The sequence below is a fragment of the Peromyscus californicus genome, unplaced genomic scaffold (assembly GCF_007827085.1).
Source record: "Peromyscus californicus insignis strain IS unplaced genomic scaffold, ASM782708v3 Scaffold_20__1_contigs__length_68692818, whole genome shotgun sequence".
Lineage (NCBI taxonomy): Eukaryota > Metazoa > Chordata > Mammalia > Rodentia > Cricetidae > Peromyscus > Peromyscus californicus.
The window spans coordinates 63,418,047-63,438,443 of record NW_026294503.1 but is presented as its reverse complement, the minus strand read 5'-3'; the positions used below and the strand labels follow the sequence as shown (position 1 = coordinate 63,438,443).

Sequence of the window (20,397 nt, the reverse complement as noted above, 5' to 3'; positions counted from 1 at the left end):
TGACGTGTATGTGACCCAGCTCTTGAAGCTGCACACTTCCCATCAGCATCAGAAGCACTTTCCAGCAGCCTGGGCAGGGCAGGGAAGGAACAGGGAGGTGGGAGAGGTGACCAGCAGCCAACCCTGTGGCCTGCTCAAGGCACTGGATGGATCCGGTGCCCAACCCTGCATTTAGCCCACTGTGAACAGCGATAATTGGCTTTACCACCACAACCCCTTACTACGCGTTCGTCCAACATCAACAGTCTCATGAAGAAATATCATCAACATTTACTGTTGACACAGAGGCTCGGAGAGGTTCTTTTAAAAAGTGCCCAAGGTCTGGCAAACAACAGCCCTGGGCACCTTGCTGAGACGGCAATCCATTTTGAGGGTCAAATAGGTACCCGGAACGGGGGGGGGGGGGGCAGGGGGGGATTATAATGAACTTATATAAGCATTTTATATTTTATTTGGAGGGGGTTTTTCAAGCGTTCCTAAGCCCATTAGTTAAGGAACCTGTATAGAAAGGCCATTGAATTATCCTCCCCCCACTTTATCTCCCCCCCTAGTCCCAGGAAACAATTCACAGTAGACTCGCACAGGGGTCTTCTCGGCTGCCTGTCACCCCTGGTAACCTCTGCCATCCTGGAGCAAGGCTTTGCTAAGTAGGTTTGAGAGGTCTCCTGGCTGGGGTGAGGCAGGGATAGGAGTGGCAGCTGGGAGGGAGAGAGTGGGCCAGAAAAGCCGCTCTGGGCTCTGGGGAGAAGCCTGAATTGGGCTGTTCTGGAGGCCAGCGCTCTTCGCTCGCCCCCTCAGGCTATCCTTTTCCGGCTGAGATTTGGAATTGCCCAGCCTAGAAGAGAGAAGGGCCTCCTCCCTTAATTAAATGCCCAGAGGTTGCTATGGAAACCAGAGCTTCCAAATCCTGGTCAGACAATGGGGAGAGGAGCTGTCTCCGGCCTAGACAAGTGAAGCTTCTTCGGGAGGCCTCCTAGGTGACGGAGGTGGGGGGTCACGTGGTGAGGAATAAAAGGGGGTGCCAACTTAAAAAAAAAAAGACAACACCATTCTCCCCTCTACCTGAAAGTGTAGGAAGAGGCCTTTGAGGGCCAAGAAGGGGTCTGTCTGAGGTATAATCCTCCTGGGAAGGGGAGGAGGGTGAGCTGCGGTCCAGCACCTTTCAGAACTGAACACCTCTTTTGTTTCTAGAGAAAGCCTGCCAAGTTGGTAAACAAAGAGAAGAGGCCAGAGGGTAGACACAAAGCGATAAGGCCCGGGACTGCAAAGAGCTGAGTAACACAGCCCAGGAGAGGAGGGCTCTCCTGAGTCCTAGTGATTGGCGGACTACAGCACACCAGCATACTTTGTCCACGTAGGATACCCATGGGTGACAGACACACTCCTCTGCAGAAGCTGGACTCTTCAGGGACACTCAGGCCCTCACGTTATCCACACTTCTCCTAGAATTCCTCTTTGCTCTCTGTCTGGAGTTTCTTTTTAAAGGCTGAGGTGGTCCTCTCGTCACCGAGTTCGAGCTCTGACTCTGGGTATATCAGACAGAACTTCAAGGACTTCAGTGGGCCATGGGTGCTCTTACCTCAGTCGGAGAGGAAAGATCTCACTTTGGAAACTACAACATTACAGTGCCATTGTGCCAGGACAGTGCCCACAGGAAATAGCCTCTTACCTGAGGCCCCGACAGGTAGCCCGGTGAGGTTAACGGCGCTACATGGCCTTTTGTTTTTTATCTTGTTTTCTAATGAACTTACATACACATTTTATGTTTAATTTGGATGTGGGGGTTCTTAAAAGCCCACTCATTGAAGAACCTCGATAGAGAACCCATGTTGAATTATATTCCACCTGTACTTCACCCGGGGTCTCACGTGGTCTAGGGTGGCGTCAAACTCTATATGCAGCTGAGGATGACCTTGAACTTCTGGTCCTCCTGCGTACTGTGTACTGAAGTTATACCTATGAGCCACCACATCTACTGGGATCGGAGCCCAGGCTTCCCGCTTGCTAAGCAAGCGCTCTGTCCACTGAACTACACCTGCAGCCGCCACATTCCATCATTGCTTTTATTATTAGCGTGTTTGTCACGAGAAAGAGGAACCTGAGAGGATGCTAGGTCTGGCAAGCAGCAGCGCTCCAGTCAGAAAGTGGAAAAGATGGGGTTTAAAGCCAGGTTTGTCTGACGTGGTCATTTTTCTGTCTTTCCTTCGCTAGCGCCTTGGAAACTTCTGAGCAGGCCCACTCTGTTCTGAACCCTTCATCTCCCACTCAGTGTTACCTAAATACTTCTGGAGAAGCAGTTCCCAATTCTAAGCTGGTTATTTAAAGAGTTTATGTATAACTTGACTGTTTGGAAGAAAAACACATATTTCGGAGGCAAAAAAAAAAAAAAATGTTAAATGGACCCAGAAAGGCCACTTGACCCAGAATACAATCGACTGCAGTACAGCTAGTCCAGGACTAGACTGGAGCTTCAAATAAGAATACTGTTTCCTAGAGAAATGTATCTGGTTCCAGGTTGAGAAAGAAACCCTTTCTCCTCTCTCCTTCTATGGACCTATTTTCCACCCAGTAGGGTGCTTTGTGGAAACAATGTAAATGTGGGTGCTGACCCCAGGGAACATTTTTAAAGAAGGGACCAGGGGATAAAAGGGTTGAGTAACTAAGGTCCTAGAGCTGAGAGAATTGACAGGCAAGTTTGGTACAGCCTGGACGATGGTGGGGCAAGCGTGGTGGCTGTCTGGGGCTTAGGGGGCAAGAGGCAGATGATCAAACAACAGTACAGAGTGCAGAGGAGGGAGGGGAGGAAGCCTTGAGTGAATGTGTGAGGAGGGAGGAAGTCCCGAGCACATGGTGTCGTGGACAATGTGATGGTTTGAATAGGGACACCACTCCCCAGAGGCTCCTATATTTAAATGCTTGGTCGTCAGAGAGTGGTACTACTTGAGAGGGATTAAGAGGTGTGGCCTTGCTGGAGGAAGTGTGTCACTGGGGGTGGGCTTTGAGGTTTCAAATGCTCAAACCAGGCCCAGTGGACCTCTCTCTTCCTGCGGCCTACCAGTCCAGATGTAGAACTCTCAGCTACCTCTCCAGCACCATGTCTACCTGCCTGCTGCCATGCTTCCCACCATGATGACGATGGTCTAAGACTGTAAGCCAGCCCCAATTAAATTCTTTCTTTTATAAGCGTTACCAACGTTATGGTTTCTCTTCACAGCAATAGAACACTGACTAAGACAGACACAGTGCCTCAGACCCATGGGAATTGGGAAAACCTTCCTCCACGGGGCCCGAGTATGAATGCTGACAGAGGATACAGAAATCATCTCCTGCAGATTTCTCCCTCCAGGAGGTTTGCAGCCTGAGACTGCTCCCCTACAGAGGCCTCCCGTGGAAACTAGCCAGGCCCTCTTTCTCATGCTGTATATAACACACACTGAGGTTCTTCTATGGTTGGTACTACTCCATCAGAGAGAGCATGACCCACATGGTCCCCCAGCTTTTCTGTCGTGGGCCCAGTCTGGATTCCAGGACCAAGCCCTCCTGGACAGACTGGAGAGACCACAGGATGCCTTCTCCTGCCTCCACTCCAGGGCTTGGCCAACAGGTGTGGTGTGACATTTCCACACACGCACACGGCATGGAGTGATCAGACTAGGGTAGACGGCACATCTATCATCCCGGTGGATGCTCAAAGGTTTCTTGTGAAGTTGCTTTGGCTTTGGTTTTGAGACAGGGTCTTACTCCGTAGCTTTGACCAGCCTGGAACTTGCTCTGTAGACCAGGCTGGCCTCAAACTTGTGGCAATCCTCCAGTCTCCTTCCCACATGTGCTACCAGAGAGATGGCCACCACCGAGAGTCCTTCAGCTGCCTCCACCCCTCTCTGCCTCTGCTCCACCCACTTCTTCAGCTCCAGCGGGACAGGACACAGGCTTCTCCATGGCCACTCTCTTCAGCACTGCCCTGATTCTGCTCCAGCCCCATCCTCAACCTTCTGTACCTCCCCACTAGTTCTTAGTCAGCCTCAGCAGGCTTCCTCCCCTCCCCTCCCCTCTTCCCCCTCCTCCCCTCCCCTCCCCTCCCTTCTTTCGTTTTCTGGTACGGGGAATTGAACCTAGTGCCTTGCACAGCTAAACAAGCACTCTACCTGAGGTACATCCTCAGCACTAAAAAAAAATTTTTTTTGAGACAAAGTCTAGGTCTCTTGCCTAGACTGGTCTTGAACTCACTCTGTAGTTCAAGCTGGCTTTGGGCATTTAATTTCTTGCCTCAGCCTGCTGAGTAACTGGGATTATAAGCGCAAGCCACCACATGCAATTCTTACTTTCATTTTTTCCCTCCTCCTACACCTGTCTTCACACACACACACACACACCACCACCATCACTTCCACTTCCATCATCTCCTCCTCCACCACCACCACCACCTCCAGCATCTCCTCCCCCTCCTCCTCCTCCTCCTCTTCCTCCTCCTCCTCCTCCTCTTCCTCCTCTTCCTCCTCTTCCTCCTCCTCTTCCTCCTCCTCCTCCTCCTCCTCCTCCTCCTCCTCCTCCTCCTCCTCCCCCTCCTCCACCATCACCACCACCACCACCTCTACCACCACCCCCTCCCCATATTGTTCCCCAGGCCTCCATCTTTTACTTCCAAGCCATGTTATTCTTCTGGATTCTAGCGTCTAGAACGTTCCCTCTACTCTGAGCAGCTCCCAGCATGCCATCACTGATTTGCATCATAGCTCAGCGGGGTTTCTCTCAGGGTGTTTTCCTGGGAGATTCTCCTCCGGATTAGTTTCCCTCCTGCTGATTCAGCAGATGTCGGGAATAGGCCCAGCTCCCAGGAAGAGAAGCAGGGGAGTGGCTGAGGGGAAAAGTGCAGTCCCTGGCTGGGCACTGGGCCCACACAAATGCTTTGCTTTCCGCCTGTTGAACGTAAGTCATTTCACAAGACCATTATCAAGCAAGGCCAGTCTATGGCCATGATAGCTGAAGACAGAAAATGACCTCTCTGTAATCAGATCTGAATAGAAACAAAAATAAGACCATGATCAAGGCCAGTGGTGGCGCACGCCTTGGATCCCAGGAAGAAGGCAGGCGGATCTCTGTGAGTTCGAGGCAGCCTGGTCTACAAAGTGAGTTCCAGGGTAGCCAGGGCTGTTACACAGAGAAACCCTGTCTCAAAAAACAAAAACGAACAAACAAGCCACAAGAATAAGCAAACATGGGCCCACCCTGGCGAGTATGGCCACTACTCCTGCTTCACACCACCACCTTCTCAATACCAGTTAGCACGACGTGGCACTTTCCGACAGAGTCCAATCAGAGCAAAGCCCCACTGTCTTGATTTCACTCTCAGATAATTAAAATTAAGTTTAACCCACCCCACCCCCACGCCCACCCCCTTACAGCGAACATTCTGCCGTGGTGTGTGCCCTTGTTGAAATGAGTCAATAAACCCGATTTTGTTCATTTTGCTGGTGTCTGCTGGTTGCCTTTGGGTAGAAGTGATTCACAATCTAGAACAATGGGTAGAAAAGCAGGAAGGAAGGAAGGAAGCAAAGAGTAGGTATACTCTATACATTTCTCTGGGGAGCAAACTCCCCTGTCATTGCCTTTGAAATGCATGTTGTGGTATTGAAGCAGCAGATTTTCCTTCCAAATTATGTTCCTAGGCAAACTTCTCCGCTCCTTACCCTGCATTGACTATTTCTGACAGGATTTTTCGGTCCTCAGCCATGCCCAAGCACTTCAGAACATCCAAATTCCGCACCCCCCCCCCTCACCCCCTGCCTGTCCGGAGTCAGAACTGTGGCCCAGGTAAACAGCTTTGATGTCCTCTAACCAGACCCCTGACACTCACTCTTCTCACGGTCTAAACACCCAGCAGAACGCTTGCATGTTCGTTCTTTGAAAGGGCAGAGACTTCTGGGATAAGGAAAAGCGACAACCTCCCATGGTGGGGTGTAGCCCCTGAGTTCTACTCAGGGACATGGCTCTGCAGACACCTGGAAGACACGGGGGGGGGGGGGGGGGGGGGAGGCCGGGGGAGGGGGGAGGCGGGGCAAGGTGCCTGGGGCTTCTTGGCAAGAGTCCCTAGGACAGAGAAGGTGCTGGGCTTGTGAACTCTCTGGTAGGAGTCAGGGTGAATTTTAATTTGCTACTGCCCGGAACATCTTTGTGTAGTACGCCTCTGTCCCAGAATGGGAGCTTATCATGGTAATCAGAACCCCCCCAAAAAAAACCGATAAAGACAGTTCTGAGCTTTGAGCATGTGGTTCTCTCTCTCTCCCCCCCCCTTCTCTCTCTATCTGTAGAAATATTACTCAGTTTAGTGCTTTTAAACTGTGTTCTCTGGGGGCCTTGTCCCTTGAGGGGGGTGAGGGCAGAAGGAGCCCCACCGCACACCCCAATTCTAATTCAGCTAAGGGAAGTTTCATTTCCATCTTTATGTTTCAAGGCTCTTCATAAGATTCATTTTAAAGCATTAGCGTGTGGGTTCAAGTGGTGAGGAGCGCAGGGCCGGGGTAAAAGTGTCCTGAACTTGTAAACGACACTGTTGGAGAAGCAATCAGTAAAATTCCAAAGGCTGTGAAATGAGCAACCTCGTTTCTTTCTTTCTTTCTTTCTTTCTTTCTTTCTTTCTTTCTTTCTTTCTTTCTTTCTTTCTTTCTTTCTTTTTTTCCAGCTAAAAGATTTTTGTTGGCTTTTATCTGCAACACTGACTTTCTATAGAATGTGTCTTAGGACGAGCAGATATTGGTTTTATAGACAAGTGATGGTCAAGGAAAGCAGTAACAAAAGGTTGGACTGACGGTTTCTCAGAATCCTTGTAAGGGTTGAAGTGGGGTGAGCATCGTTGTGGTACTGGCTGGAGCTCAGCAGTTTGGACGTATGGCTGTTATTGTTCTCTCCCTCCTGGTTTTTTTGGATGCTTATTTTGGGCCCTATTCCCCGAAACTTCAGCATGAGTAAATGCCTATTGAGTTCGCGATCGGAATCTGAAGCTAAGCAAAGAGGCACATGCCTGTAATCCTGGCCCTTGGAAAGTAGTCACAAAAGGATTATTACAAACTAGCCTTTGCTACATAACTGGTTCCGGGCCAGCCTGGGCTATATGAGACCCTGCCTCAAGAAGTCAGTCAGTCAGTCAATACTGGATCCTCATCAATAGCCTATACTTTTATTTAATATTAGAAAAGTGTCTATGGCCAGGCATAGTGGTGCACACTTTTAATCCCAATACTTCGGAGGCAGAGGCAGGAGAATCTCTGTGAGTTAGAGGTCAACTTAGTCTATACAGTGAGTTCCAGTACTACTCAAAGAGACCCTTTTTCAAAAAAAAAAAAAAAAAAAGAATGAAAGAAAAGTATTCTGAGATAGGCGTGGTCACACGTGTTTTGTAATCCAGCATTTAGGTAGTAAAGGCAGAGACAGAAGCAAAGGGGATCTAGAGTTGGAGTCCAGTTGGGAAACAGTTCCAGGTCTAAGAGATGCTGGTTCAAGTCTCCTGTAAATCTGTAGGAAGGCTGCTCTCACCAAGAAGTTGAACGTTCGGGGCAGAGAATCCTCAGACCTGTGACAACTTGACATTTACATTTCCTCCTATGGCACAGCCCCTGATGTCTGCAGCCTTCCTTTCTAAAGACTTAAGGCCCATAAGCTTGGCAAGAAGTATCAAGACTCTATCTGTTGTTGGGATAATCTTTTTTGTACACTGTGTGAAGAAGTGTCTCTGTCCTTTCTCACCTGCCTAAGGCATCTTCTGATTGGTTTAATAAAGAGCTGAACAGCCAATAGCTAGGCAAGAGAGGATAGGCAGGATTTCCAGGGAGAGACAGGAGCTCTGGGAAAGAATCTGAGGTGTGGGAGATTCACCACTGAGAATTGGAGGAAGTAGGACTTACAGTACTGAGGAGAGATAATAAGTCATGTGGCAAAATATAGATTAATATAGATGAGTTAATTTCAATTTTAAGCGCTAGTTGGGAACAAGCCTAAGTTAAGGCCAAGCTTTCACAATTAATAAAAAATCTCCATGTCATTATTTGGGAGCTGGCAGCAACCTGGTTTCTTAAACAAAACAACCCCCCCAAAACAACAACAACAACAAAAACCAACAAAAAAGCAACAAGTTGCAGGCTGGTGAGCTGGCTCAGCAGATAAAGGCACTCACTGCCAAGCCTGCATTCAATACCCAGGACCCACATGGTGGGAAGAGGGAACCAATTCCCATACGTTGTCCTCTGACCTCCACAGGGAGTTGTGATACCCCCCTCCCACCTCCAATACTATTCGGCTCTAAAGAAAAATCTAATCACAAAATTTGCAGGAAAATGGATGGACTTAGGATGTATAATATTGAGTTCACCTAATCTCAGAAAGAAAAATAACCTCATGTTCTCCCTCATATGCAGAACGTAGCAGAATATATAATATATATGCACACATATATGGATACGTAATGGACAGGAGGTATGAGAGAAGATAAAAAGCTAAATTGTTTTTCCAGTTCTAACTCTGTCATGGATTTTTCATTTTTAGTGGAGAGGGTCTAAAAATACATTCACTAGTGAAAGTGTAAAATCCAATGTAAAGTTCCACAGCTTCCACCCTAAATGCTACTCTCTTTAGAAGTTCACTAAGACGTACAGACTTTGGGTCTGGCTGACTTTTAAAATTATTTCATTTTATGTGTATGAGGATTTTGCTTGCATGTGTGTATGTATGTATGTGTGTATGTATGTATGTATGTATGTATGTGTGTGTATGTATGTATGTATGTATGTATGTGTATGTGTATGTATGTATGTATGTATGTATGTATGTATGTATGTATGTGTGCTACATGTGTCTCTGGTGCCCACCTAAGTCAGAAGAGGACATTGGATCCCCTGGAACCGGGGTTACAGATGATTATGAGCCATCATGCAGGTGCTGGGAATCAAACCTGGGTCTTCTGTTAAAAACAACAAGTGATATTAACTGTTGAGCCAACTCTCCAGCCTTGGTCTGCTTGGTCTGGCTAATTTTAGTGTGTAATTTTTTTTTTTTTGGCAAGCTTTTTTTTTTTTTTTTTTTTTGGTTTTTCGAGACAGGGTTTCTCTGTGTAGTTTTGGTGCCTGTCCTGGATCTCGCTCTGTAGACCAGGCTGGCCTCAAACTCACAGAGATCCGCCTGGCTCTGCCTCCCATGTGCTGAGGTTAAAGACGTGTGCAACCACTGCCTGGCTAAGCTTTTTTTTTAATCATAAAGATTGTAAAATAAAAAAAATGCTAAAAAAAGGGAAATCAGAACATAAAAAAAGTTTCAAGGAGAAAATGAAAAGATAAGAACAATAAATAAGATCAAAGCCATGAACTGTTGCAGTGGTCGGTGCCTATAATCCATCACTTGGGAGGAAGAAGTAGGAGGATCAGGAGTTCAAAGTCATCTGTGTATCTCATAGGCTTTAAAAAAGTTTTAAATTGCATTTTATTTACTGCATTTGAACGCATGTGAGTGGAAATAGAGGGTAACTTGAGGAGTCGGTTTTCCCACCATGTGGGGTGCCCAGGGATTGAACTAAGAGCATCAGGATTGGCGGCCAGTACCTTCACCCACTGGGACATCTTTCCAACTCCTGGTTTGTCTGGTTTTTGAGACAGGCTTTCATGTACCCCAGGATGACCTCAAACTTGTGATGTAGTTGAGGATAACCTAGACTTCCTGATCCTCCTGCCTCTACCTCCTTGAGCACTGGGGAATGGGGTTACAGATGTGTATCACCATAACTAGTTTGTGGCCTGTTCACACAGGCCCAGGGATTGAACCTGGGGCTCCGTGCCGGGAATCTTAGAGGCAAGCACCCTGTTCACTAAGCTCTGTGTGTGTGTGTGTGTGTGTGTGTGTGTGTGTGTGTGTGTGTGTGTAGAGGCCGGGAAAGAACATGGAGAGAAGGTCAAAACCTTCCAGGTTGTAGTTGGAGGAAACCTGGTTAGGGGTTAAGAGAATACACTGTGGGGGCAGGGTGGGGGGAGTCAGGGGGATGGAGGGGGTGGAGAGGGTGGAGAGATGGCTCAGTGGTTAAGAGCACTGGCTGTTCTTTCAGAGGACCTGGGTTCAATTCCCAGCTCCTGCATGGCAGCTCATAACTGTCTGTAACTCCAGTTCCAGGGAGTCTGACACCCTCACACAGGCATACATGCCAGCAAAACACCAATGTACTTAAAATAAATAAGTCATTAAAAAGGAGAACACACAGGGACCTGACGGACACTTCTAGACCTGTGTCTAGAGCTGGAGTGTGGAAAAGGTAGGTCAAGCTGTGGGGAAGGACTCTGGGTTGAGACAGACAACAGTCCTTCCAACTGTCCTGGAACTCTTCCAAACCACACTAATGGGCAGCTCGGGGAAGCTGTCAGGATGCTGGAAAGGGGCAAAAGAGGGAAAATTCCATAGGTGGAAACTTATATGAAGACTGAGGATAGGTGTGGGGGAAGGTAAGGTGAAGAAACTTCCAGAGAGCCTGGGAGAAGAGGATACCCTAAAGGAAACGCCTTCTGCCCTGGAGGTTCCCTCGGGTGACCCTATCCCTGGAAGTGATGGGTGGGACATGGGCAGAGGGCACTGCAGCCCAGCCCGTGAGTCTACCCAGAAGCCTAGAAACCACAGAGGAGACAAGAGGGTTATCTATCGGCTGTGCTACATTTCCCAGATAACCTCCATTCTCTGTTCCAGTGAGCCTGAGAAGATCTATCCTGTTAGAAAGATCTGTCCAGACAGCCTGAGAAGCCTTTGAAATGCCCTTTACTTTAGGGAAAATGGGTGGGCAGCAATGACTGTGGCTTAAAGGCCAAGGTGTGTGTGTGTGTGTGTGTGTGTGTGTGTGTGTGAGAGAGAGAGAGAGAGAGAGAGACAGAGAGAGAGAGAGAGACAGAGAGACAGAGAGACAGAGAGAGAGAGACAGACAGACAGACAGACAGACGGATGGACAGACAGACGGATGACAGACCCAGGTTTATCCCAGAAGTGGTGGATCTGTCATGGGAAGGAGCTGGAAGGAGCTTCAAGACAACCCTGAGCCAGGCTGTTGTCTGATGCTTGTAAATCCAGGCCCGAGGCCCGAGGCCCGAGGCAGGAGGATTTGCATCCTGGGCGATACAGAGTGAGTTCCAGCGTGAGACCCTGTCTCAAAAATAAACCACACAAACAAAACAAGAAGTGGTGGGGGCAGACCCCAGGTTGCTCTCAAGTTTGCCCCAAATTGGTCCCCAGTTCTCTGGAGGCCTTATTGAACTTCTTTGGTTGCCAGACGGCCAGGGACTTATACGAGCTGTGTACCCCACAGTTCTATTTAGTAGAGGGGTCCCCGGAAGCCATGGAGGTGCTGAAGGCAGGGCCAGTGGGCAGTTCCATAGCTTATCCGCATCTTAGACTGTCTTCCAGTTTCTTATCCCTAATGCCCAGACCTCCTTGTCTTCCAGGCTGGACTTTCACCGGTGACACACGTTAGTGCGTCAGAGTCAGCTGGTAGCAGCCTGGAACTAGCCCTGCACCTGATTCATCCGGGAATCTGAAGCCAGGCCACAGAACAAAACGCCGTGGTGCTAGGCCTGGAGTGAGAAGCCCCCTGGCCAGCAGAAAGCAGAGAGCAGCTTGTTTGGTCTCTCTCCCACTCCTCCTTGAGGGATTCCTTCACTTGTTCCCTTTGCCTGTCTCTGGGGCGGGAACTGTTGTTTCCCTGACTTGTTTTGATGAAGGTAGTTGCCGAGGGAGGGAGTCGGGCTGTAAAAGGGCGTCAGTACCGACTTCCATTAGAAGGAGATTCCAGATGTGGGACCCGTGTGGATAGGAAGTATATAGAATTAAGGAGTCACAGGTCCCTAGGGCCACCCTCTCCCCGAGAGATGCCACCTGTCCATAGTTTAGACAGATCCTGCTGCCTTCCTGGGACAGACCCTACAACCCTCGCTTTCTGGATCCTTTATGGGTCTGACACTAATTCATGGACATCCCAAGATCACTTAGCCTTGTCCCAGTCCCCTCCCGACCTCCTAAGGGCCGTACAAAAAGCGTGGGAATCCCCCTTCCAGAAGGAAGCAACGGTGCCGCTCTAACAGAAAGGGACGCGAGGAAGAGGGCGCTGACTCAGAGTCCCTTACTATCCTGCTGCTGGGGATCCCACCTTAGCGATTGGCCGGGACGGAGCCCGCCTCCTCTTGTGATTGGCTCCGCCTGGGGACATATAACGGGGCCGATCGGCCTCCGCCTCAGTTGGAGGCACGCAGGGAACCGGCATCCAGGGTCCCTGTGGCTACTTCAGACGCGATCACCTCCTCCTCCTCCTCCTCCTCCTCCTCCTCGCTGAACCGGGGTCCGAGTCCCTTGGAGGCTGCAGCCATGAAGGAGAGACGGGCGCCGCAGCCGGTGGTGGTCAGGTGTAAGCTCGTGCTGGTGGGGGACGTGCAGTGCGGGAAGACGGCGATGTTACAGGTGCTAGCGAAGGACTGCTACCCCGAGGTGAGCCACCCGCCGCCGCCGCCGCCGCCGCCGCCCGCGGGGTCCATCTCCACCTGCCCGGGGGAGCCGTCCCCCACCCCCAGGCCGGCCCACCCTGCCCGCCCGCCTGCCTTCTGGCTGGAGGACTGCCCTACCTTGCTTCCCCCGAGAGCTGACCCACTTCTGCCGCCCGGTCGGCTCCTCCTCACCTCTTTCCCCATCATATCCCCTCCCACTTTGCTTCATTCCTGGGACCCGGAGGCTCTGGAGAGCCTGGGCTTTATCCTTGACGCAGTACCTGCCAGGCCCTCCTGGGAGGCTCTTAGGAGGGTGGCCCTGGGCACGCTTCTGCTTTCCGACGCCAATCACCTATGCCGAGGGACTAGAGGGCAGAAGGCGGGGGTTAGAATGGGCTTGTGGCTCTGAAAATGGGACACGAATCTAGGGATGAGAAGAAAATATGAATGTATGTGTCTCTGACCAGCCGGGAGCTGGGTGGGGGGCTTGTCTCAGGCCGAGGAGCAGAAGCCAGCATCTCTGCGGTCTCTTCCTCCTGTCTCACGGCTCCTCCTGCCCCATGTAGCCCCTCCTCTGGCTCCTTATCACCTGACACTTCAGTGTTCTAATACATGTGTGTGTGAGTGGCTTCCTGTGTGGCCAGCACTAGGTGTGGGGTTCCGAGGGCAGGCAAGGCCAGGTGTGAACGGTTCCTCTCTCCTCACAGACCTATGTGCCTACCGTGTTTGAGAATTACACAGCCTGTCTGGAGACCGAGGGGCAGCGAGTGGAGCTTAGTCTCTGGGATACTTCAGGTAAGACTATGGCCACAAACGCGCCATCCTACCTCCACTGGCTGGCTGTAGCTGCTGCTTTTTTGGGGGGTGGGGGGGATCCCTCTTTGAGGATAGACGTGCTTGCCAGGAAACAGAGAGAAGGAATGGAAAGATCCTTTGGTTGGGGCCATGGACTCTCTTAGATGAGCAGGGCAAGTGGTGAACAAACCCTCAGGAGCCATTCAGGCCTCTGGTCTAGTTCCATTTTCCAGAGGGCTGGGGAAGGGACCCCTGAGTACTCCTGGGAGCACTAGGCAGGTCTTCCCCATTCTCACACACACATTCTCCGCCCCCCTCTCCCTCCTCTCTCTCTCTCTCTGTCTCTCTCTGTCTCTGTCTGTCTGTCTGTCTGTCTCTCTCTCTCCTCCCCTCCCTCCCCCCTCCCTCTGCCTTTAGCGAAGTTACATGAGTGGTAGGAGACAGTTCTGCTAGAGGCAGCCGTAGTGGGCCGAGAGCCGCCTGCTTTGGAGGGAACCTGGCTCTCCTGCATTCCCTCTCAGGCGCCTGGTGTCTGCTTGCCGCAACTCAGCCCTTCCCATCAGAGGCTGCAGCTCACACATGAAGGATGCATCATCGGTGTTCGGAGGGTGGGGAAGACGGGAATGTAGGGCATGGCCACGTTGGGGTTAGTGTCCAGTAGTGCATGGGTTTAGCAGTTGCTATTTCTCCCTGTACTGGAATGAGGATGGAGATACCCCGACTTTCAAACGCGTAGAAAACAGTGTTTCCCCCATTCTCTGCCCCAGCCCTTAGAGCTCAGCTGACTCTTGCTTTGCCTCTGAGCCAATCCCACTTGGTCTACCCCAGGCCCTCTTTTTAACGGTCTGTCTCAGATGTAATTAAGGAGTAAGAGCTAGCAATATGACAAAGAAAAGAAAATCCATGCTTTACCAAAAAAATAAATATTTTTTTAACGTGTTCAAGCTGAGTTTAAAGAGAACTAACTGTAAATCCCTAAGACTTTCTTATGTGTGTGAAATATGCCACCCTACCTCTCTGAAGGAATCTTGTTCCTGTTCTCCAATTTTGAGGTCTGGAGATAAGGGATGGGTAAACAGAAAATGACAGAGACTTCTTTAGCTCTCTCCACAAACAAAATCCCTCAGGCTGGTACGTTCCTCCATTGCAGTTCCTGGAGAGGGAGGCAGGGTTCTGGTTATCCTGGACTGTGCTATGCTGGCTGGCTGGGACCAGAATGCAGCGTGGCTGCGTGATGTATGGTTTTTCTCCTGCTCTCCCCTCCCACCTCCCAGTCGTCCCTGAACCTTGCTGCGGCTCATCTCTTTTCATTACCACCACCACCCCCTGCTTCCCCCTTTTCATGCAGCCCTGAAATCCCGAGCCCAGATAATGGAATATCAGCAAGTGTGGTCTTTCTGCCCCGGGTCACACCCTACCCCCTCATCTCGAAAGGATGTAGGCAGTCAGTTACTCTTCTTTCTGAGCAGGTTCCTGTAAGGACAGAGGAAATGACAGTGATGTGTGGGATGGAGTGTCCCTACATTTGGGCCAGGGTTGAACCTGTTTCTGTTACTCAGTTGCTGGTCTTAGGGGAGGGGGATTGCTGGGAGCCAAAATGGAGACCTACTCCCCTCCCTCTCCCCCAGTACCGCAGCACTCCCCTGCCTCTGAGCTGCTGTGGTCCAACCCCCACCTCACCTCAGAAAGAGATGGGGGTGGATTGCTGAAGGAGCAGGCAGCTATCCCAACTCCCCCTTACTTCTTTTTTTTTTTATGACCGACACCCCCACCTCAGCTTGGATTCCCCCCAGTTTCCATGGTGATTGCAGTACAGGGAGAGGGGCTGCTTGCTATTCTAAGCACGGATTGTCTGGATTCCAAATCTGCTACTGTTCCTTCCTCGGGGTGGAGGGGGGCCAGGCTCAGCTCCTTGTCTTCACCCCATCAGACCCGGGGCCTGAGTTGCCTTCCTCCCCTCCACCAAGGATCCTTGCTCTCGCCACTGACCTCACAGCTATGGGTGTTCCTGTCTTTGAGATTGCCTCCCTGAGATCTGAGGGGTGGGGGCCACAGGGTTCCCTTTGCCCTCTTCGCCGTAAGCTGGGAAAAGGGGTCAAACACCAAATCCTGGCTGCTTTCCTTCCCCCATCGAACTCCTGAAGTTCTGACCCCCAGGTAAGGAATCAGAGCGGTCAGTTATGTAACCGGCAGGCAGGGTTATTTCCTCACGGGGAGACCCTTGAGTAGAAGGATGGAGCGGAGGCCTGGCAGCAGGCAGGCTCAGATGACAGGAGGGATACCTGACACAAGCCCTTGTCTTTCCATAGGTACCGGCAGTTTCTGGGACTCTGACTAGGAGTAGATCTTAAATTAAACCCACTGTGGCAAACCCAGACAGGGTCCGAGTATGCTCTACCCATTTGCTCTCCTCTCTTTTAGGACCAAGGGAAGTGGTCTTCCTGAACAGCCTCTGGCAGGTGGTCACGTCCCGAGCTTCCACTCAGTAGCACTGTGGGACATAGCTGGATGTTAAGAGATCCAGAACCACATTCCCCAGGGATCCTTGGGTGTAGGCCTGTAGCGAAGGGAAGACGCCACCGCCGCCGCCATGGCTCACTCTTGGCTCTTCTCCCCTCCACCAGGGTCTCCTTACTACGACAACGTCCGTCCGCTCTGCTACAGCGACTCAGATGCAGTGTTACTGTGCTTTGACATCAGCCGTCCAGAGACTGTGGACAGCGCGCTCAAAAAGGTAAGGCTGTGTCTGCTTGAGGCGGGGTGCATGCTCGTCATCCTAGCTACTGGAGGGGGCTGAAGCAGGAGGATCTTAAGTTCAAGCTCAGCTTGGGCTACAGAGACCAAGGTTCAAGACTGGGCAATTTAGTGAGACCCTGTCTCCAAATCAAAATAAAACAGGACTGAGGATGCATCTCGGCTGGTAGAGAGTGCTTCCCTAGTAAGCAAGGCCTGGGGTGGGGTGCAGATCAGATCCATAGTTTCTCCTTACTCCCCAGAAGAACAGGAGGGAGCCTTGTCCTCCAGTCCTCCTGTCCTCCAGTCCTCCTGTCCATCAGCCAGGAAAACTGTTTTGCTTGAAGTCTCACCATTAGCTGTGGCTCTGGGTTGATCCGGGTCTCCTGCCTCTCGGTCTTCTGCCTTTTCCTTACTGTACTACTTTCCCAGAGACCCAGCTAGAGAGGGAGGTGCTGGAGGCTCACAGAACCTTCTGGGGATGTGAGGAATGGGGCCTGTTGGGAGCAGCTTTGTGGACTGTGATCCCAGGCTCAGAGTCAGGCAGGCCAGGACTCAACAGCTGGTGGAAGTTTCTGGATCTGACTGGCAAGATCTGAGACTCTGCAGGAAGTGCTGTGGGACTAGCCTAGCTTCTCAGGGGAGAAATTGCCTTGCCCCCTCCACCCCGCAACTGGCATTCTTTCCCCAAGACTGGGGAAAGAAGACAGACCCATGTCTCCTCTGTGTGGCAGGGGGTGGGAGACTATGTCCCCCACGCCGTAGTGACTGTGCTGTTGACTGAAGGGACAGGCTCCTGGGTTAGCACACTGGTGCCACCCAAGGCCTCATGGGCAGGAAGATGATGTAATTAGTGCAGCAGGGATACTGTGACTCAGAGGAAGGACTGAGCTTTGATACTGAGTGATGTGCTTGTCGCTGCCGGCCGGACTTGTCCTGGTATCCGCCACTGACTTTCTTTCCTTCCCCTTCCCCTCCCCTTCTTTCTCCAACCCTCAGTGGAGAACAGAAATCCTAGACTATTGTCCCAGCACCCGGGTTTTGCTTATTGGCTGCAAGACAGACCTGCGAACAGACCTGAGCACGCTAATGGAGCTTTCCCACCAGAAGCAGGCACCCATCTCATATGAGCAGGTGTGTGTGTGTGTGTGTGTGTGTGTGTGTGTGTGTGTGTGTGTGTGTATGTGTGTGGTGTGCTGGAGGGCAGGGTAGAGAAAGAAGGCTATGGTGGAGGGCTTAGATATGGCTCTGGATTAAACTCTTTCTATGTGACAAGATAGAGTTGGTATTGGGGGGCTATCTATAAATAGCAGACCATCACGTGGTTTGGGGTAGCAGGTACCTAACTTAGATTCTGCTGTAGGTTAGCTCGTGAGCCTCTCCTGTGTGTGTGCCAGCATTTTTAAGGTTCCTTTTTTTTTTTTTTTTGGTAAACCATATGCATCAGACTCATTAAAGATGCTTGTTAGCGCTGGATGTAGTCTGTCTTCCCAGAACTCAAGGAGGTAGAGGCAGAAGGATTCCAAGTTTGAGGCCAGCCTGGCTACATAATAAGGTGCCATCTCAAAAAAAAAAAAAAAAAAAAAAACCCACACACAAAAAAAAAAAAAACAAAACTAGCAAACAAAGAGAAATAATTGTTGGATTTTGAATCCTAAGCTCCATGCCTATAAAATAACTCTGGTTGAAAGATATGGGCATCTGCATTTTTAGAACAAGACCCAAGGAGGATTTTTACTTGGTTATTTAATTTGGGTGTCTGTGGTGTATGTCATGCCCATGGGTGGAGATCAGAAACAAGTTTCAGGCTTGGTTCTCTCCTCTCTCCTTCCACCACATGGGTTTCTGGGATTGAACTCAGGCTGTCCAGCTTGGTGGCACCTGCTTCTCCTTGCCGAGCTGCCTCACTGGCCACAAGGATAACTTTTAATGTCCACAGGAGTGTAAGAATGTCTGTTAAGATTCCCCATCGGAGTCACCTGCGAGAACTCTTTAAAACACTAATGTCAGGGGGCTGGTGAGATGGCTGGGGGCGGGGGAAGGGTGCTCCCCGCTAAGCCTGATGATTTGAGTTTGGTCCCTAGGACCCACGTAGTGGGAGGAGAGAACTGACTTCCACAAATTGTCCCCTGACCTCCACATGCATGCTGTGACATGAGTACACATACAGACACACACATTCACACGGAATAAGCACATATAAAATGTTTTGGGTTTTTTTGTTGGTTTTTTTCAAGACAGGGTTTCTCTGTGGTGTTTTGGTGCCTGTCCTGGATCTCGCTCTGTAGAGCAGGCTGGCCTCGAACTCAGAGATTCACCTGACTCTGCCTCCCGAGTGCTGGGATTATAGGCATGTGCCACCACCGCCCGGCTTGAAATGTTTTTTGGGTTTTTGTTGTTTGTTTGTTTGTTTTTTTTTATGATAATGTTGAGACTGGGGTGTGGCTGAGTGCATGGTTAGCATGCATGAAGTCCTGGGTCCCATCACCAATACCAAAACCTAAGACCTAATGCCTCTGTCATCTCCAGACATCCTGCTATGCCCGGTTCGGCATCAGTTAGCTTTTTAAAATGTTGTAGGTGATTCTGGTGTGGAGTCACTTTTATGAATAACTGGCAGAGATGGGTGGTAGAAAACTGGCGGTGGGTGGGGTGTCATCTGGAACAGCCCTGGCGGTGGGGTGTCATCTGGAACAGCGCTGAGGAGTGACACACGGAATGCCATGGTGTTTCCTAGGCACTTTAGACCACTGCATTAATGACCGCACCCTCCCCACAGGGCTGTGCAATAGCCAAGCAGTTGGGCGCAGAGATCTACCTGGAGGGCTCGGCTTTTACTTCAGAGAAGAGTATCCATAGCATCTTCCGGATGGCATCCATGGTGTGTCTGAACAAGCCTAGCCCAGTGCCCCCGAAGAGCCCTGTCCGCAGCCTCTCCAAGCGGCTTCTGCACCTGCCCAGTCGCTCTGAACTCATCTCCTCTACCTTCAAGAAGGAAAAGGCCAAAAGCTGTTCCATCATGTGAAGTTGGAGCCGGAGGCGGGGGAGACAGCCCCCCACTTCCTCCCTTGGGGTGCAGAGGCACGGGGAGAGGGAGGAGGAGACAGCTGATGACACTGAATGTGACTTTTTCAGATGGCCACAGTGGGGGCTTAGGAGACAGGAAGGGGACGGGAGAAGAAGCCAGGCCTGGCAGGAGGGCCTGACATTAAGCAAGAACCATCACACCCCAAGCCAGGCACTAGGCTGTGGAGGGGGCAGGTGCCCCAGTATCCCTCTATGCCAGAGGAAGGAAGAGTGTTGGGGGCACGGGGACACGTTGGCCTCACCTTCAGCATCATGCCTCTTCCACACAGCGTTCCCATGCAGGCTGGGGATGGGAGGGGTCCTTGAGCCCTCCCCTTCCCCTTTAAGAAGTGGCTGGCGGCAGGGGGCTGGACAATGGGAAGGCCCGGAGGCAGCTCCCCTGGGGGCTTAGTCCAGGTGCTTTATAACTGAAACCAGAAGGACAAGGGCTGATGAGAGCTGGTAGGGAAAACCTCATCTTCGCATAGCCCATGCATCGTGGAAAGGTGACATCATACATTCACATGCTTCTCACTGAAGTCCCCAGGGCCCGAGGGAGAAGCCCCAGACCCCCTTCTCTTGCAGAATGTGGGGGTGGTGGTGCTGCAGGGAAGGACTGATGGTGGCTACCAGACTTTCCTGCCCTTAGGGCGGTACAGTTGGCGTTTGTTTTATAGACTCTTGTCTTTGGAACTGGGGGGAGGGGGGAGTGTTTCAATCTGTTATATGTTCTGTGTTTAAAGAAGAAAACCTATTTATTAATGAAATATAACATATGAAGAAGTCAGTTGTTTTTGTCGTTCTTTGATTTTTGGCAGCTGATGATCAGGGAAATGCCGTTTTGGACGCCTTTCTGTGGGCTCCAGGGGTTGTCTCCATGGTTCCACCTCTCCCAGTCCCACTCACATCCTGCTAAGCCGAGGAAGCGTTCCTTAGGCCTGGATCAGGGCTTCTTCCCCTCAGAACGCTGACACTGTGGACAGGAGACTGGTTTTTCCTGAGGGGCTGTCCGTTGTAGTGTGTGATGTCTCTGGTGTCCCTGGTTCCGGGTGAGAGTAGCATGCTCCAGTTGTCACAGCCAGAAATGTCTCTAGATGTTGCTAAATGTTCTTTGGATGAAACCACTTCCTGTTGAGAACAATGGCCCTAGATCAGTGGCTCTCAACCTTCCCAATGCTGCCACCCTTTAATACAGTTCCTCATGTCGTGGTGACCCCCAACCACAGCATTACTTTGTTGCTCCTTCACAACTCTAATTTTGTTACTGTTAGGAATCCTAATGTAAATATCTGATGTGCAGGATAACTGATGTGCA

The 20,397-nt window shown here is 50.8% G+C and overlaps 1 protein-coding gene across 1 annotated transcript; it reads left to right on the top strand.

Annotated features, from left to right (window-relative positions):
- Window positions 1-12,241: 12,241 nt before the first annotated feature.
- Rnd1 (Rho family GTPase 1) lies at window positions 12,242-19,869 on the top strand. Its single transcript, XM_052748854.1, has 5 exons — window positions 12,242-12,492; window positions 13,196-13,283; window positions 15,908-16,017; window positions 17,016-17,150; window positions 18,796-19,869. The coding sequence occupies exons 1-5, from the start codon at window positions 12,373-12,375 to the stop codon at window positions 19,039-19,041; spliced, it is 699 nt and encodes a 232-aa protein (XP_052604814.1). The 5' UTR covers window positions 12,242-12,372; the 3' UTR covers window positions 19,042-19,869.
- The last annotated feature ends 528 nt before the right edge of the window (window positions 19,870-20,397 follow it).

Coding starts and splice junctions, on each gene's coding strand:
- Rnd1 (XM_052748854.1), top strand. CDS start 12,373: ATGAAGGAGAGACGGGCGCCGCAGCCGGTGGTGGTCAGGTGTAAGCTC. Junction 13,284..15,907: donor TAGTCTCTGGGATACTTCAG/GTAAGACTATGG, acceptor CCCCTCCACCAG/GGTCTCCTTACTACGACAAC. Junction 16,018..17,015: donor TGGACAGCGCGCTCAAAAAG/GTAAGGCTGTGT, acceptor TCCAACCCTCAG/TGGAGAACAGAAATCCTAGA.